This window comes from Aegilops tauschii, chromosome 4 (assembly GCF_002575655.3).
Source record: "Aegilops tauschii subsp. strangulata cultivar AL8/78 chromosome 4, Aet v6.0, whole genome shotgun sequence".
Lineage (NCBI taxonomy): Eukaryota > Viridiplantae > Streptophyta > Magnoliopsida > Poales > Poaceae > Aegilops > Aegilops tauschii.
The window spans coordinates 73735409-73751846 of NC_053038.3; the positions used below are offsets into that span (position 1 = coordinate 73735409).

At 49.2% G+C, this 16438-nt stretch overlaps 1 protein-coding gene across 1 annotated transcript; it reads left to right on the forward strand.

Moving 5' to 3' along the window:
• Positions 1 to 7008: 7008 nt before the first annotated feature.
• Positions 7009 to 8401, forward strand: LOC141021666 (uncharacterized). Its single transcript, XM_073497518.1, has 2 exons — positions 7009 to 7355; positions 8056 to 8401. Exons 1-2 carry the CDS (start codon positions 7009 to 7011, stop codon positions 8399 to 8401), a joined length of 693 nt encoding a protein of 230 aa, XP_073353619.1.
• The last annotated feature ends 8037 nt before the right edge of the window (positions 8402 to 16438 follow it).

The window sequence follows — 16438 nt, forward strand, 5'->3', positions numbered from 1 at the left end:
ATTTTTTGAACAAAGGTGATTTTTTCCACCACCTCCAAATCACCCAATTTCTCTATGACATGGTGACCCACGTGTGCCAAACATGTCCATGAAAGAAAATTTGGAAAAAAATATTTTACAATGCCCCCTTGATGTATAGACCGATGTTTTGATCAGTCAGTCTAGAGGGCAGTATAAATTCAAAAAATTCAAAAAAAATATAAAACCTTGGAAACCTAGCTTTGTTTGTGCAAGAGATCATATGTGCCAAAATTGAGGTGATTTGGAGGTGGTCGAAAAAAATCACCGCATTCCGGAGGGACCATTTGGTCTACTTAAGCCATTTTTTGAACAAAGGTGATTTTTTCCACCACCTCCAAATCACCCAATTTCTCTATGACACGGTGACCCACATGTGCCAAACATGTCCATGAAAGAAAATTTGGAAAAAATATTTTACAATGCCCCCTTGAGGTATAGACCGATGTTTTGATCAGTCAGTCTAGAGGGCAGTATAAATTCAAAAAAATTAAAAAAATATAAAACCTTGGAAACCTAGCTTTATTTGTGCAAGAGATCATGTGTGCCAAAATTGAGGTGATTTGGAGGTGGTCGAAAAAGTCACCGCATTCCGGAGGGACCATTTGGTCTAACTGAAGTCATTTTTTGAACAAAGGTGATTTCACCCAATTTCTCTATGACATGGTGACCCACATGTGCCAAACATGTCCACGAAATAAAATTTGGAAAAAATATATTTTACAATGCCCCCTTGAGGTATAGACCGATGTTTTGATCAGTCAGTCTAGAGGGCAGTATAAATTAAAAAAATCAAAAAAATATAAAACCTTGGAAACCTAGCTTTGTTTGTGCAAGAGATCATGTGTGCCAAAATTGAGGTGATTTGGAGGTGGTCGAAAAAATCACCGCATTCCGGAGGGACCATTTGGTCTAACTTAAGCCATTTTTTGAACAAAGGTGGTTTTTTCCACCACCTCCAAATCACCCAATTTCTCTATGACACGGTGACCCACATGTGCCAAACATGTCGATGCAAGAAAATTTGGAAAAATATATATTTTACAATGCCCCCTTGAGGTAAGACCGATGTTTTGATCAGTCAGTCTAGAGAGCAGTATAAATTCAAAAAAAATTCAAAAAAATATAAAACTTTGGAAACCTAGCTTTGTTTGTGCAAGAGATCATGTGTGCCAAAATTGAGGTGATTTGGAGGTGGTCGAAAAAATCACCGCATTCCGGAGGGACCATTTGGAGGTGGTCGAAAAAACCCGTCCTTCCACACGGACTCTTACCTCGTACCCGAACGGCCGCCGGTGAAGGAGGTGGATTTTTGGACATGTTAAGAATAATTTTTCCTTGTTGTGGGCATGGCCACCCAAGTGGATCGACAACGTGCTCTTCTCGCGTCACCTCCGAGAAGTATTTTACGCATTTAATCATATTAGAAAATCCATACAAATGCCGACAACCTTACCCAACTATTCATGCTTCCTTCTCATGTTTTGAATCAAAGAAGTAGAAATTTTTTGGGTCCATTTACATCATGTCCGGCAAGTTTGTTTGTACGTGTTCTCCGTGTGTGTGAATGACATGTGGGATCCACATGTAAAAACCCCATACGCAAAAAAGAGGCCCAACCAAAGTGCCCGACGGAGTTTCGAACCTAGGGCATTAGTTTGTGATGGGGAGGGTGTTACCGCTGGGCTGATGATGCATTTTCATACAAATTAGGTGCCCTCATATTTAAGAAATTCATTTACCATACCTATCATGTGTAACCACTGCTGGTGTCCACGTGTCACAAGTTTGAAGGGCGGCGCGGGGCATAGCGCACGCGAGGTGCACGGCGCGGGGCAAACCCCACGCGTCCACACTGTGGAAGGCCCTGGTAGGTGAGACAAATCACCCCCCTCGACCCCTCGGTAACTCCAAGAGGCAGCCGCATTCATTTTCTTCCCCAATTCGGGTAGAAAACCCTCGTCCTCTCCCACTCCAGCCATACCACCTCGTCCTCTCCCAAACCCTCCTGGCTTCCTCAGCAATCCACTCCTCCTCCTCGTCTTGTCGACCGCCGATGAAGCGCGGCCGTGAAGATGCGGCCGACGAGCCGGAGGCAACCATCGATGGAGAGCAGTCTGCTGCCGTGGGTGCCGCCGCCGTTGTAGCGGCTCACTCCGCTGTAGCGGCGACCGCTGGCGGTGCAGCAACTGCTGTGCCTCCTCCCGCTGCCATCCCAGCCGTCGAGCTACCAGTCGGAGAGCGTGTGCATGAGAAGGTGGGGGAAGATCTGGACAAGGAGACGGCGAGGCTCCATGAGAGAATCGAGGAGGAGTTCTACGGGGGGGGGGGGGGGGGACTGTGGACGAGATAGAGTTCGAGATGGCTGTGGATCCTAGGAAGGGCGGCGACTTCGACGAGGATGTCATCGACGAGCTGTCGGAGGTACTACTCTGGTTTTTTGAGATTTATTTTTCCTTCATGTACTTTGTTTTTTCATGGCATTGGGGTTTTTCTTGTTAAGTACATGAGAATCAAATTCATATGGGCGTGCTAGTTGAAAGGATCTAGCATAATGAATGGTGGTTTTTGAATCTGAATCATTTACTTAAAGTATTGATGAGGTATTTCTACTCATGTACTGGCCCCTCCATAATGTTTGCGTACATGTAGGATTGTAGGGATCTAGCATAGATTTTCTTGTTGGATGGTGATTTTAGAATCTGATTCATTTTCTGTTCGAATAGACAGAAGAAAAGAACCCACTAGTATAGCTAAAACTCCATCAAGCAGGCAGATGATGCATTTGCAATATAATGCAATTTACTGAATTGACACAGAGTTGCCATACTGATCTCTTAAAACACCACCCATCGACTCATGTCCTTCTTAACTATCATATGATGCATCTACATTCAGTTTTAATTGGTAAGCATCCTGTTCTGACCACTTGATTATTTCTTTGACACCATTTCCTGTTTTGGCAATTGGTCTGCCTTGTTGCATGAGGACAGAACCAATACCTTGACCTGATGCATCTGTTTAAAAAGTAAATGGTAGGGTCAAATAAAGCAAAGCCATAACAAGAGCAGTGACCAGACAATTCATCAATGTTGTGAAGGCCTCAATTTGAGCATCTGACCATTGGAATGAATCTTTTTTAGACAACATGCCCTAAATACTCAACTTGTATTTGTAAAACTAGAATTCAATTTCTGAATCTTTTTTTAGACCACTGGAATGAATCTTTTTTAGCATATATTTGTAAAACTATGATTCAAGTTCTGATTCCAATAAATAGACAAAAAACACTTTGTTTTGCATGACAACATTTCCTGTTCCAAGTTAAGTTGCTCCAAAGTATTTTTCCTCACCGGTATCATCAGAGTCACAAGATAAGGGATAAAGATAGTAGCCCATAGCTCCTTTGTAACTACCGACGACTAGACAGTTGGATTTAACCCTAACTAATTGCATATACCAATTGATGAGAGGCGTCGTAGCAAGGCATTGCATTCCACTGTGATAAAGCTTGGTCTATTTTTACATTTTGATTATGTCGTAAATCTAGTATAGACGCATCACTTTACGAGCACACAGACATCAGTTTAATGTCAAATTAGTCGTACGAAATGACAAAACAATCTCTCTCTCTCTATCAGATAGATAAAATCGAGCTGTATGGGCTGTAGCGTAGTTCTGCATTATGCGTTGACTTGTCAGTGTGCTCTTGGCATTTTCGTCCATACTAACAATGTTGGAGAATTAGTATTACTGCTCTCAGAAAGAATTATGGTTTCTTGATTCCAGTAGATAGAAGAAACCCCCTAAGCCTTTTTTCTGATTCCAATCAGAATTACACCTGTAACAAGTATCAAGTATCATTAAACCAAGCCACATTATGAATTCTTTCATGTGTTAATTATGTACTTCTTGTGCACTAATCTATCAATGCAACTATTCCACCGTCCATATTTATGCATGTCAAATTATTTGGGTCAATTATGTATGTGCATATACGCCTTATTTCAAGCAAATAGATAGTTGTCATGTTACACGTCTGTACTTTTCATACATTCTAATTAAGAGCAATGTAGCAGAATAGATTAACTGAGTTCTTCTTTGTGTACTAATTCACAGGAGGATGATGATGATGTGGGGTATGACATGGACAGCAGGCACAACAAGAGCCGCTACATCATGAGGCAGCTGATTGCTGGAAAATTCAAGTACCGTTTCTATGAAAGGCTTGGCTGCCCCTTCTGTGGCAAGGCGATCAAGGGCGGCATAGATGGCTTGATGCAGCATGTCGTCTCCACTGGCAACTCCTACAGTAGGAAGCAAAAGGCCAGTACTCTCGCAAAACATGCGGCCTACGGGCGCTTCCTCAAGATTGTCAAAGTCAATGAGCCCTACTACATCCCGCCGCGCCGCCGCTGAACAAGGGAGACAAGTGATGTGCTGCTAGACTGCTGCCCCAGGACCGCCGCGTCCTTTTATGTTATCGGTATTCGCTGGTCGACTCTAAAACTTATGGTCTATGGTGTGTAAGAACTTATGCCCTATGGTCTATGGTGGGTGTGAACTTATGGTGTGCTGTCTGCCGTTTAACTAAGTGTTTGCTGCTAATCTGTTTAAGTGTGGTCTAAGTTGTTATTAGTACTATTTTGCTGATGCATGTTAGGTATTGTACAATGGTAGATGCTAAGGGTGATGCTTAGAAAAATAAACCGGGTTTTTCTGAAGCACCATTGCCTATTCCTATAGGACAGACGCCTAGTTAAGCGTCTACCCTGTACAAATAAGCACTGGTGCTTAAGAAAAGCCTGGTTTATCTCTCTAAACACCTCGCCTAATCACCTTGCATTGTACAAGGCCATAGCAACTCAAGTATCGTACGGTGGTCTATGTTATGTTTGCTGTGTTATTCTTCCGTTCTAGAATCGTACGGTGATGCATGCTAGGAAATCTACTACAATGACTATGGTAGTTATACCTTGGCATGATTATGTTCAGTTTATAACTCAGGATGTTCCAGCCATATCTATGACCAGTTACAACTGAACTATGCATTAGTTTTTGCCAAAAGTAAAGCATGCAAATGATTGCCAATTCTACCTATTGCCATTTGAAGCTTTGTACTGAGGATGCATTAGTTATTGCAATAAGTAGAGGATGCTCATGTTTCCCAGAAGTGCCAGTTTCCACTTTCTGGTAAGAACTGAACATGTATCAAATTATGCTAAAAGTAGACCATGAGCATGAACATGTATCAATTGATGCTTCCTATTTGTGTTTGAATGGGCTCAACATATCTTGTGATGGTTTAGGGTCTCTGCGTGACCGTGATGATAACTCAAGATGTTCCAGCCATATCTATGACCAGTTATAACTCAACTATGCATTAGTTCTTGCCAAAAGTAAAGCATGCAAATGATTGCCAATACAACCGTATTGCCTGTTCAATTTTTTACTGAGGATGCATTAGTTATAGCAGTAAGTAGAGGATGTTCATGATTGCCAAAAGTACATATATCCACTTTATGATAAGAACTGAACATGTATGAAATGATGCTAAAAGTAGAGCATGAGCAAGATCATGTATCAATTGATGCTACCTATTTAAGTTTGAGTGGGCTCAACATTTGTTTGGCTATGGTCTTGCTGTCAAATTTAAGTGGATCATTTAACATATGATCCACTTATGAGTTTAAGCACACAACCTATTTGGTCATGCATAAAATAAGCGCAGTTTAACAAGGGTATCCAATTGCTTAACCACGTGAAGTTGTGCAAACCCTATGAGGGTTCAACTACTAAAAGAGCGGCCGACAATGATTAAAAAAATCTACGATCAGGAAATACCTTCTCTCGGAGACGTTGGCGCCGAGTTGATGGCCGCGGATAGTGCGTGGCAAACTAGAAGTGCCCGTATAGCGCAGTAGACGGCGGCAAGGATATACGGCGGGTTCACGCGAGGACGGGGCGGCGAGAAGAACACTGAAGTCCGACCCCTCATGGCGGTGGGCGGTGGCCGGCAACTCCTGTAATCCGTGTGAGCCCGGGTCTCTGATTTGATCTTGCAGCGGTCGTGGGAGCTGCGGATGGCACAACCGGGTGGTTAGAATGAGGCGCTGTAATCGCGGGATTTAGGGAGGGGTGGGCCGCGTTGAGTTATGTGAGATTTCAATAATATCACAATGATATCCCAAAAGATCTAGAAAATATTGTCCTTGCTTTTTTAGTATTAACGATGGTTTCTTCGTGTCGCATATGCCCGAAAAATGCCATACGTGACAAAACTTCCAATACATGTTGAAAATGGTCGACATTGTACTAATGAACGAAAAAATCACGCATGTGACGAAACTTCCAAAATTTGTTGAAGATGGTTGATTTGGAGATGTTCTACAATTTTACTGCAATATTACATATTTATTTTATAATTAAAATTCAATGATGCAAGGTTTTACATGTTTTTCAATTGTTTTCAAACTTAAACTTTTTACACATGTCCAAGAAAGGCAATGTGGCAAGGTTTTACATGTTTTTCATTGTTATCGAACTTAAACTTGTCACATAAGACACGTGTACCTAAAAAAGGAAGTGTTATTTTAGTATAAGTCAAAATGTCTCATAGGCAAAAAAAGATTTCATAGAAAAAAAAGCCCACCTACCTAACATGATATTTCACACACCACAGCCCGCATACGACTGCAAACCCAGTGATATGGGCCAGGATGCAGGCCCATGGTGGGACTAAAGTCAGACGCACGCGCACCCAGCAGTGCATAGAGCGCGGTTGCCACGACGGACTGCAACTGCGCCCCACCACAACTACCCCCACGTCCTAGACGAACCGCCTCCCCCACGTCCCCATCCCAGGCGTGAAAAGCCCCAAATCGACTACATCACTGCCTCATTCCGAGAACCTCCATTGCCGCTTCCATCTCTTCTGCAAACAACCCACAAACATCTCTCTTCGAAGCCCGCAGTCGCAGGAGGAGGGCAATGGCGGAGGAAGCGTCTGCCAAGCGTCATTGTGGCCAGACGTCCCACCAGAGCGGCAACCTCGACGTCGTTCACGTTCCCGGTCAGAAGCGCGAGTACACCATAACCCTCACAGGGGTTGAGCTCCATGGCAAGGAGACGCTGGAGGTCGTCTGCACCAGCGAACCAGACAAGGCCGACGAGATGATCTCTAGGATCAGGAGGAGTGCCTGCGGCTCGTACCCCCACATCATGGGCGTTGATGTGGATTTTACCAAAGATGATGAACCTCCGCAGATGGCAGCAATTCTGCAGATCAGCGTGGAGGGTCTCTGCCTCGTGTACCACATCGTTGCGGCCACAAAATGGTGAAGTATCCTACTCATTCACCCTCTTCCATTCATCAATACTGCTCCCTCGAAATTTCATTAGACTAGTTTCATACTAGATGTACTAGTGTAGTTTGTGAAAATGGATGCACTAGTGCAGTTCCTCAAAGTAGATGCACTAGAATATATTTTGACCCTGATGCACTTGATTACAATCTGAAACTGTTGCACAAGATTAATTTGTGAGGTTGATGTACCAGTGTAGTTTCTCATCTTGATTCATTAGTGTAGTTTCTGAACTTCATGTAGTGAAGTAGTTTCTGAACTTGGTCTGGTGTTATTTTCACCACCAAAAAAACTTAAGAACTTGGTGAAGCAGAGGTATATGTTATTTCATTCAAAATAATAAAACTAAACTGGCACTAAGAAAGCAAATAGACCATTGACTCAACTATATATTCCGAAAAGAAAAATAACATGGTGTACTTGATTTTAATTTCAGAACTTTGTGTACTAGTTTCTGAACTACATTCATCCATGACTTATACTGTATAAGCATCTACTCCATGTATTATTCACTTGTAAACCGTAAAAAACAGAGGATTAAATCTTGAAAAATAAACACTAGTACTCCATGTATTCATCACTTGTCTCTCCCAAGCAGGCCAAAGCGCCTCAAAGAGCTCCTACAGGAGGAGAAGTTGTTCACCTTTGCCGGTTTCAGCATTAAAAATGACAGGGACAAGCTGAAGTTGTCTGGTTTGGAGATAAACCCCAACAAGCACATCGACATTCAGCGCAACTGGAGAGTTCCATACAATGGAAAACCGTACGACTCCTTGGCTGATGTTGCAGCCAGCGTCATCCACCCATTCTACAGAAAGATGAAGAAGAAGATCGATAGGGAGGCAGACCATAAACTGTGGGGGGACAGCCCACTGCCAAATTACCTCATCGAGTACGCAGCAATAGATGCGTACGCCACCTACAAGTCGTGGAAGATAATCGACAACATCAAACGAGATCAGGAAATTTCAAAAGAGCAGGAAGCGGACCCCTACTACCACTGCCACTATGCGGGATGAGGAGACATCAAAGTCTGCCTTCGTGTTGCTTGCGCTTGTGCTTGTCGTTTATCTTGTTGTTTGAAATTTGTAGTTGGCTTTTCTTGGGTTAAACCAGCTTGTTTATGTCATGTGTGTCAGAGTTGAACCAGTTTGTTTATGTCCTGTTTGTCAGGGTTGAACAAGTTTGCTTATGTCATCAAGTACATAGTTTGCTTATCTCGTTAAATAAGTTTGCTAGCTTCCTATTTTTTTTATCCATCAAAACAAATATTCAAGTAAATTGTGAATGGAACTTTGTGGCTGCTCTTCAATACTCCCTACGTAAACTAATATAAGAGCGTTTAGATCACTATTTTAGTAATCTAAACGCTCTTATATTAGTTTACAGAGGGAGTACTAGTTATCAATGGAACTAATCACAGAAGGTTGTGCCATGTGTAGTTTTGGTTCAGAATTGTATGGAAAAGTAAACAATTACTACAATTAGAACTAAACTCCATTAACTGAACCTACGAAAAAGGGTCCCCCAACCCCCCAGCTTTATACTGTAAAGCAACAGCACCAAGCATCCAACAACAAGTCAAGACAGATTCAAGTTCAAGGAAGTCTCAAATAACCGCTGGGGCAACAACAAAACAAGCCCCAAACATAACATGTTCATTTCACAGCGATACATGGCCCATTTACTGAACCTAGATATATATATATATATATATATATATATATATATATATATATATATATAGATAGATAGGTATGGTAATACACGGCAAGTACTCGGAAACAAGAGCTAACATACCAAGTTCATTTCACATCGAAACATGGCCCAACCAGTTCTAAATGAGGTTGATGGTGATCATCATCCTCAAGTCACGGCGACGGGTGTTCGCAACAGTGAGTAGGATGCCCTGACCTACCCAAAGATTCTTGCCATGAAGGAACTTCTTCCACCCCGCCCGGTTGAAGACAGTGCGACCGTCCGTATCCACTGCGTAGGCACAGGTGGTGATGGAGCCCGTTCTGGTAAGGCGTAGTCCAGCAGTCATGCCTTCTTCATGCGGCTCGATGCCACCGCTAACAAATAACCTCTTAGGTAATTTTTGAAAATAGTTGATATGATATATGAGCATGTCACGTGCAGTTATCAGCAAATCATACACTTGAAGACACATATATCATTGGATTCAACACTGAGCATATATATCATCACATCACTACACTCACTACTAGGAAAAGGCCTGCTAGTGGCGCACCTGTTTTGCCTACTAATGGCGCACTACAGGTGCGCCACTGGCATCACACCATTAGATTTTTTTACTAATGGCGCACCACAGGTGCGCCATTAGTATACCAGATACTAATGGCGCACCAGGTAGTGCGCCATTAGTATACCATACGTTGCGCCATTAGTATGCCTCCCAGGGGGCCATATTTAACCATGTGCTCTGAATTACTAATGGCGCACTTGTTGATGATGCGCCACTAGTGTGCATTTTGCAGTGCGCCACTAAAGTGCTGGGTGGTGCGCCACTAGTATGAATATTAGGGATTTTTTCTTTTCTGATATTTGCACAGGTTACAAAACATATTACTGCACAGAATATAGACAGCACAACATATAAACAACAGAGTTATCGAATACAATAGAAGATTAGTCTCCGAATACAATTCGTCATATTAGTCTCCGAATTCCAAAGACCGAACAAAGTTAGAACATTACAAGTCTCGAAACCGCGAGTAGCGAGTTTGTCTTCACATTACAAGTCGATATCGATCATCTAAACTACCATCACATAGAAGAGAGCTGCGGTCATCATGATTAGCATCATCGTGATGAAACTGGTCTTCATCCGGTTCCTCCTCCGCTCCCTCCTCTCTCCCGCTAGATAGCGCGCGTATCTAGCTTCCGCCTCCGCCCTAGTGGTGTACCCTTTGTAACTGTTACCGCTGAAACGGTGAACCTGTCTCTAACACTCCTCCCAGTCGTCGTAGACTCCGGGAACCTTACCCTTGTACACGACATACGATGGCATCTCTATGCACTAGCCAAACAAAACGTTAGTAGCAATTCACAGACAATACATAAGCAATATATAAGTATGCAACAAAAGGATCGGAAGAGAAAAGCAACACATTAATAGCACGATTCATGGTCCTACTAATAAATAGCATCGATTACATATAAGTTGAACTACTGTCCAAACCAAAAAGACATACAAGTTCATTAAAGTTTAATATTACAACATGAGCCAATCGACATTTCAAAACTACATAGCATCACTACTTTCGACTCGACTTAGGGACCGGAGCGTGGATGTAGCCGCCGTCTTTCGTGATGGTCATCTTCTTCCTTCTGCTCCTTCCTGCTTGCACGTGCACCGGGCCGTGGGCCGGCCACTTGCCGCCTGCGAACCACGTGGCCTCCCTTGGCTAAAAAGCCTGCCAGCCCACGCGCGCGACGGGAGGTCGCCGCAGGTCGGGGGCCCGCCATGCCTACGCCCGGGCCCAGGCGCGGATTCTCTGCGGCCCGAAGCCGCCCGCACGTCTTCCTGCGGCGGTTTCGGCACGCCTTTAGGGCATAATAATCGCGAGGCGTGGGGGGAGTGGGTGCAGTTAATCCCACGTCTCGCCCCACGCCCCGCCTCCCCGGCTTCACCGTGTGAAGCTATAAGTAGGGGGAGGGGGAGATTGGCAGGCGCTCGCACGCCCCTTCCCTCTCCGCCATCTTCTTCCTTCTGCTCCTTCTTGCGACAGCGCCTCGCCGCCGCACCGCTCCACCACTCGATCCTCCGCCGCCGCGCTCATTCTCGCCAGCCCCACGCCACGATGCAGTTCCGCGGGGATTGGGACGGCTCCAACGTCCATGAAGATCACGTCGAGTTCGTCCGCAAGACGTGGCGGCTGCCCGACGCGGACAAGGTGGAGGTCCGTCTTGCGCCGGCGAAGGAGATTACGCCGGAGCCGGAGGAAGGCGAGCGGGTAGTCTTCCGCTCGCATTTCTTGCGCGGCATCGGCTTGCCCATGAGCGCCTTCTTCCGCTCCTTTCTCGAGTTCTACCAACTCCAGCCGCACCACCTCACCCCGAACACGGTGGTGCTGCTGTCCGCCTTCGTCACTCTGTGCAAAGGCTACCTCGGCATCCTCCCCACCCTCGAGCTCTGGGGGGAGTTCTTCCAGTCCATGCTGGGCACGCGCATGCCGGCTCAGACTGGCGCCTTCGTCGCGATGCGGAGGGTGGCTGCCGACAACCCCTTCCCCGTCATCACGCTGATCCAGTCGGTGAAGCTATGGCAGAAGTCATACTTCTACGTGAAGAACGTCGCCCCGCAGGGCGACTACGTCAATCTGCCGGCTTACGTAGCCGGCCCACCGGTAGGCAGGCGGCCCCAGTGGTCCTACCGGGCCGTGACGCTGACGCCGGCTGGAACCGCAGCTGTCGCCCGAGTGCGGGCGATGATCCAGTCGGAGGGCTTGTCGGGGCCCAACTTGCTGGCCGCCTTCGTCACGCGCCGGGTGCTCCCGCTCCAGAGCCGCCCTCATCTGATCTGTCAGATGAGCGGCCAGCTCGATCCGAGCCGGATGTGCACCAAAGACATGCCGCACGACGAGGTGGCCTATATGGTGAACTACCTTGCGAACTGCAAGCTCTCCGCGGAGTGGCAGTTCGGCAAGGAGCCATATTGCCGAGCCCATCCGCCGCCCACGGTATGTTCTCCTTTTCTCTTTCTCTTCTCTCAGTTTTGTCGCCGAGTTCCTTTTGGCCGACTCTGACTAGTCGGATTGTCTCGACAGAGCCCTCTTCTTCGGCCTGCAGGCGGGTCGGACGCGGAGCGCCGATTCGTCCCCGACCGGACGGAGCACGATCTGGAGGACCCCGACTTGGGGGCGGCCGCTATGGACGACAACACCGAGGTGGGCGGTGGCCAAGCCGGCGGCGAAGCAGGCGGCTCCGGGCTTGGAGTCAGCTTCGACGACTGGCCGGACGACGACGAGGCTGAAGTCGTCCCACGCTGTCAGCCGGCGCCTGGCCACAACGTGGGTTCCTCCGCTGCGCCGCCTGCTCGGGGCGGCGGGCAAAATCGTCGTGCCGCGCCGGGCTTGTTTGGCAGTCGGCCAAAGAAGCCCAGAGGCGGGGCAGCGGCGACCAGGCGGGAGGAGGCGGCCGCGAAGGCGGCTCGCTTTCGCAAGGCGGTGAAGCAGCCGCAGACAGTGTCGGCGTAAGTATACTCTCCTTCGTGCATTCTTTTTTCTTTTCTCTGGTAATTCCTAAATCCTTGTCTTTTTCTCCAAAAAACCAGGGCTCCATTGTCGCTCGAGCGGGCTGCTGCCGCCTCCGTCGTTGGGTCGCCGGGAGGATCTGGGAGCACTACTCGCCGCGTGGACCCCCGTGCCGATCTTCAGGCGGCGACGGAGCGGAACGCGCGGGAGGTGCGAGAGGAGCGGGAGGCGGAGGCGTTGAGGGCGGGCGTCGCCAAGGCGGCGCAGGAGGAGGAGGCGGCGAAGGCGCGCGCTGACGCCGCAGCCAAGGCCCAAGCAGAGGCTGCGGCTGCGGCGATGGCGGAGGGGGCCTTGCTGGTCACCCCACTGCGCGTCGCGGCGCCTAGGGCCCCGGAGCCCCCGCCAGAAGAAGCCGGCGGTGACCAACCGGGGCTGGAGAGGGATGACGACGTCGTCATCCTGGAGAGGGCGGCGGTACCGACCCCGCGACTGGGGCGGCTCAAGGCGGCCGGCCTGATCTGCCGCCTGCGCAGTCGGGGGGGGGGGGGGGGCGAGCCGGCCGCGAGGACTGATCTGGCGGTCCGGACGCCGCCACGCCAGCGCGCGGGGAAGGCCGCATCAGAGCCGCAGAAGGCTGCGTCGGAGCCGCAGCCGGCCGCGGGCTCCAGCTCGTCGGCCCAGGATATGGAGGCGGCCAGCGCCACCTCGGGGTGGACGCTGGGCGGAGGGACGGCCGTGATGAATGTGGCCACGCAGGACGTCCGGACCCGGCTCCAAGCCCAGGCTGCGGCGCTGAGGAACTACAACGACGAGTTCCTTGCGACGCGGGTGGCCATCCGGGTTAGTCTTCTTATCTTGCTTGTTTTTGATCTTGGTTTCTTTCGTGGGGGCGCGTCAGCGCACCCACTGGGTGTAGTCCCCGAGTTCCGAGTCGGCTGCTGAGTTGGCGGCTTGGAACTTCTTAGCGGGTCTAGTTTTGCTATTCTCGCTCTTACTTCGCTCTTCTACCTGTCTTGCAGGACTACCACAATCTTTGCGCGCTGCCTTCAACTCCCAGGCTCGGGAGCTGACCCAGAAGACCGCCGACCTAACTGAGAGCCGGGGTAAGTGCTTCGTCCTTTATCTCACGTGGGGGCGCGTCAGCGCACCCACTGGGTGTAGTCCCCGAGATTCGGGCCGACTGCTGAGCAGTCGGGTCGGATCTTCCTTGACGACTTCTTCTTATTGCTTCTTTTTTTTCTCTGCCATCCCTGCAGTGGCCAACGCCAGTCTAAGGGCGAAGCTGGGAGGGTCTCAGGCCGCCCTTCGTGCCAAGGAGGCCGAGTTTGCCGCCTTGGTGCAGGAACGTGACCGCCTGGCCAAGAGGTTGGCCGACCAGGAGGAGAGCCACAAGGCGGCTCTGAAGGCGGTGCAGGACAGCGAAGCCGCCCTCCAGGTCGAGTATGAGACAGAGGTGGCTGGCTGGGCCGAAGCAAGGCAGACGCTGATCAACGGCTATGGCCAGATAGAAGATTTGGTTGACGGTAAGCCGCCTTCTTCTTCGTCCTTTCTTGCCGCCTGCCGCTTTTGGCTCGTTTTCTGACTTGGTGTTTTCTCTTCTTTCTCTTTCTTTCTTGCGCAGAGTACTTCCCTGGCTACTCCACCACCGCCAACCAGATCATCGAGGCCCACCGCGAGGTGCGGAGGCAGGCTGGCGCCGAGATTGCACCGAACGCTAGTCGGTCGCTGGAGGAGCAGCTCTTGGCGATCCAGGCCCGCCTCCAGCCGGCTCATCGACTGCTCCGCCGGCTTCAACGTACCGGGGCACAGATGTTTACACAATTCCACCCACTGGGGGTGTATTCGAACTATGTCGATTGCCGGCCTGTTGGGGGCTTTATATGTATATATGACTATGCAAGTGTTTGGCTTTTCCTTGTTCTTTGCTTTTCATCCTTCTGCTGTTTCCTTTGCCGCCCTCCCTTGGTTGCCGCCTTCCCAGTGAGGCAGTTGCTCTGCAATCTGTGGCTGGAGAAGTGATTGGCCAATTGGGAGGGCAAGTACTCTAGCTTTGTTGGATTTTAGCGAAGTGTTTGGGAAGCCGGCTGTTCTGACAGCCGGCAAGCGTGGTTGGAGGCCGTCCTTTTGCTATACAAGTTCATTGGTCCCTAGCCGTTTTTCGTGTGGGCATCCTTTCTGCCTTGGCTCTTGCTAGTCGGACAGTCGGTTCCTCGAGCTGCGACTTTCAGCAAGAGAGGACTCGGGAGTCGGCATACTACTTGTCTGACTTCAGGTAGAACTTTAATATAGCTTAAGGCGGCCAGTCCCCGGGCCGACTAGTCGAACCCGGTGCCAGACAGGAAATCAAACGTAATAATACATTCATGGATATGACACTTGTCACTCATAGATAAAAGGGGGCAGTCCCCAAGTGCTCCTCGGGGGGCCTGTTGTTTCGTACTTAATACAAAAAGGGTAGCATGATACATACTGCTTTCAACTGTAAAATCTTCTCAGGAGGGTCGCGTTCCATGGTCGCTCTGACTCCTTGCCGGAGTCATCCCTCTTGCGTGCTCTTGGTTTTTGCGCGTCGATCAAGTAGTAGGAGTCGTTGCCTAGCGCCTTGCTGATGACGAAAGGGCCTTCCCAGGGGGCCGAGAGCTTGTGCTGGCCGGCTGTTCGCTGGATCAGCCGAAGCACAAGGTCGCCCTCCTGGAAAGATCTTGGCTTGACCTTGCGGTTGTGGTAAAGGTGCAACCCCTGCTGGTAGATGGCGGACCGGCTGAGTGCTAACAGCCGACCTTCTTCCAGTAGGTCGACATCGTCTTCTCTTGCTTCCTTGGCCTCCGCCTCCGTGTACATGGTGATCCGAGGCGAGTCGAATTCGATGTCGGTTGGGATGACGGCCTCGGCACCATATACAAGGAAGAATGGAGTGAAGCCGGTTGACTTGTTGGGGGTAGTACGCAGACTCCAGAGGACAGCCGGCAGCTCATCGAGCCAGCAGCCGGCCGATCGCTCCGGTGGTACAACCAGTCGGGGCTTGATGCCGGAGAGGATGAGTCCATTTGCTCGCTCGACCTGGCCGTTTGACTGCGGGTGGGCAATGGACGCTAAGTCCAGTCGGATACCCTGCGTCGCGCAGAAACGTGCCAGTGCTCCTTTGGCAAAGTTTGTGCCGTTGTCGGTGATGATGCTGTGCGGTACGCCGTACCGAGTAGTGATGTCGGTGATGAACGTCACGGCAGTCGGCCCGTTCAGCTTCTTGATCGGCTTCGCTTCGATCCACTTGGTGAACTTGTCCACGGCGACAAGCAGATGTGTCAAGCCGCCATGGGCTGTCTTGAAAGGGCCCACCATGTCCAGTCCCCAGACGGCAAAGGGCCAGGTGAGGGGAATGGTCTTGAGTGCGGACGCCAGCAGGTGTTGCTTGGAACTGAAAACTTGGCAACCTCTGCAGCTCTTGACTATCTCTTTGGCATCTTCCAAAGCAGTCGGCCAAAAGAAGCCGTGGCGGAAAGCTTTGGCCACAAGTGATCTTGAGGCTGCGTGGTGGCCGCATTCGCCTTGATGGATATCCTTGAGGATTTCCACTCCTTTTTCTGGCTCGACACAGCGCTGGAAGACTCCAGTGACGCTACGCTTGACAAGCTCTCTGTTGATTATTGCATATGCTCCGGCTCGTCGTTGCACTAGTCTTGCTGAGATCTCATCAGCCAACAGCTCTCTGTTGACTAGGAATTTGAGGATGGGCTGGGCCCATGATGGAGCTGTGACTTCTTCTTCTGTTAGTGCGGCCACCATGACTCGGGTGGGTGGGTCGGGTGGCGTGGAATTGGAGTCGGCCACCGCTTCTTG

What these genes read in the sequence shown, in the direction of transcription:
- LOC141021666 (XM_073497518.1), top strand. Translation starts at nt 7,009, where the DNA reads ATGGCGGAGGAAGCGTCTGCCAAGCGTCATTGTGGCCAGACGTCCCAC. An exon ending in ATCGTTGCGGCCACAAAATG is followed by an intron (nt 7,356 to 8,055) that starts GTGAAGTATCCT and finishes TAAAAATGACAG; the next exon opens with GGACAAGCTGAAGTTGTCTG.